Source organism: Anneissia japonica, unplaced genomic scaffold (genome assembly GCF_011630105.1).
Source record: "Anneissia japonica isolate Jap-2015-1 unplaced genomic scaffold, ASM1163010v1 scaffold39910_len1332_cov134, whole genome shotgun sequence".
Taxonomy (NCBI): Eukaryota; Metazoa; Echinodermata; class Crinoidea; order Comatulida; family Comatulidae; genus Anneissia; species Anneissia japonica.
Window position 1 is genome coordinate 1 of NW_022708288.1, and position 1,332 is coordinate 1,332.

A 1,332-nucleotide genomic window follows, 5' to 3' on the forward strand; every position below is an offset into this window, starting at 1 on the left:
AGCTAATATGGCTACTCGATCTGGACAGCAGTACCAAAGACCTTCCACCAGTTTACCAGACCTCATTATAAAGGAAGAAGAAACTCAAATAGTTAAACGTAAGGCTGGTAACCGTATGTCAGTCAGGAGTCTCTCGAGGAAAGGTTCTATTATCGCCTCAACTAAAAGTAAAAAGGATAAACTTGAGGAACAGCTTGCTGTACAGAAAGTGGAATTGGAATTTAAAGAAAAAGAATTACAGCTTCGAATGGAGCAATTGGAAATCCAGAAGGAGGTAGCCATTACAAAGGCATTATTGGAGGTGGTCGATGAGACCAGCGAAGATGAACTTTTGATCGAGGATGATGATCTTAAAGATGTCCCTGCTGAAGAACCGGATGAAGGTGTTAGAAGGTTTTTAAATACTTTGCCTCCAGCAGTTAATCAAAATGTGTCTCCAAATAATTCAAGTGAGACCAACCCAATGCTGATTAAGCAATTGGTCGACTCGTTCAAGTTACCACCATTAAGAGTTGCAAGTTTCAATGGAGACCCTCTGAAGTATCCCATGTGGGAGACATCATTCAACAGTCTGATTGCTGATAAGGTACTCTTAGCAGGAGAGAAGTTGAATCTACTGAGCCAGTATTTGGTTGGCGAGCCTTATGACATGGTGAGCAGTTATATGTTGCTTCAAGACGAAGGTGCATATCAACTAGCCCGTAAGGAGCTCAAATCCAGATATGGTAACAACTCTGAGATAAGCAGAGCATTCCTCACAAAGCTGTATGATTGGCCAAAGATTGGGGCAAAAGATGCAAGTAGACTGAGGAATTTCTCGGATTTTCTTAATGAGGTATGTGCTGCTAAGAAGAGGATTCCAGATCTAGGTCTTTTAGACTATAAACAAGAAAATTACAAAATAATCAGCAAATTGCCAACATACATTGAAAACAAATGGAGGCGAATCGTGCAAGAACATCTTGAAGAGGATGGATTCCCAAGCTTCGAAGTTTTCTGCAAGTTTATAGAACAAAGATCCAAAGAAGCAAATATTCCCATATTTGATTGCTCTTCTACTCCGACCAGTAATTCCCAACCGAATAGATCATCAAAAAAGTCCTTTGCGATGATAGAAATGCCTACATGCGCATTATGTAAAGGGAAGCATCAGTCTGTCAAATGCGACCGGTTCTGTTCTTCAACGAGTGAAAGGAAAATTGAGCTGCTGAAGGACTGGAAATTGTGCTTTGGTTGCCTTAAGTATGGCCATAGGTCCAAAGAGTGCAGAAATAGGATGAAATGTGAAACTTGTAATGGTAGACATCCGACGATACTACACATAGATAGACA

At 40.5% G+C, this 1,332-nt stretch overlaps 1 protein-coding gene across 1 annotated transcript; it reads left to right on the forward strand.

The window, feature by feature from the left end:
* Positions 1 to 7: 7 nt before the first annotated feature.
* LOC117106510 lies at positions 8 to 1,292 on the forward strand (the record flags this gene model as incomplete). The annotated part of the gene is made up of 1 exon (XM_033247880.1): positions 8 to 1,292. A coding segment is annotated over exon 1 (1,285 nt), but the record flags the coding sequence as incomplete, so codon positions are not given.
* Positions 1,293 to 1,332: the final 40 nt, after the last annotated feature.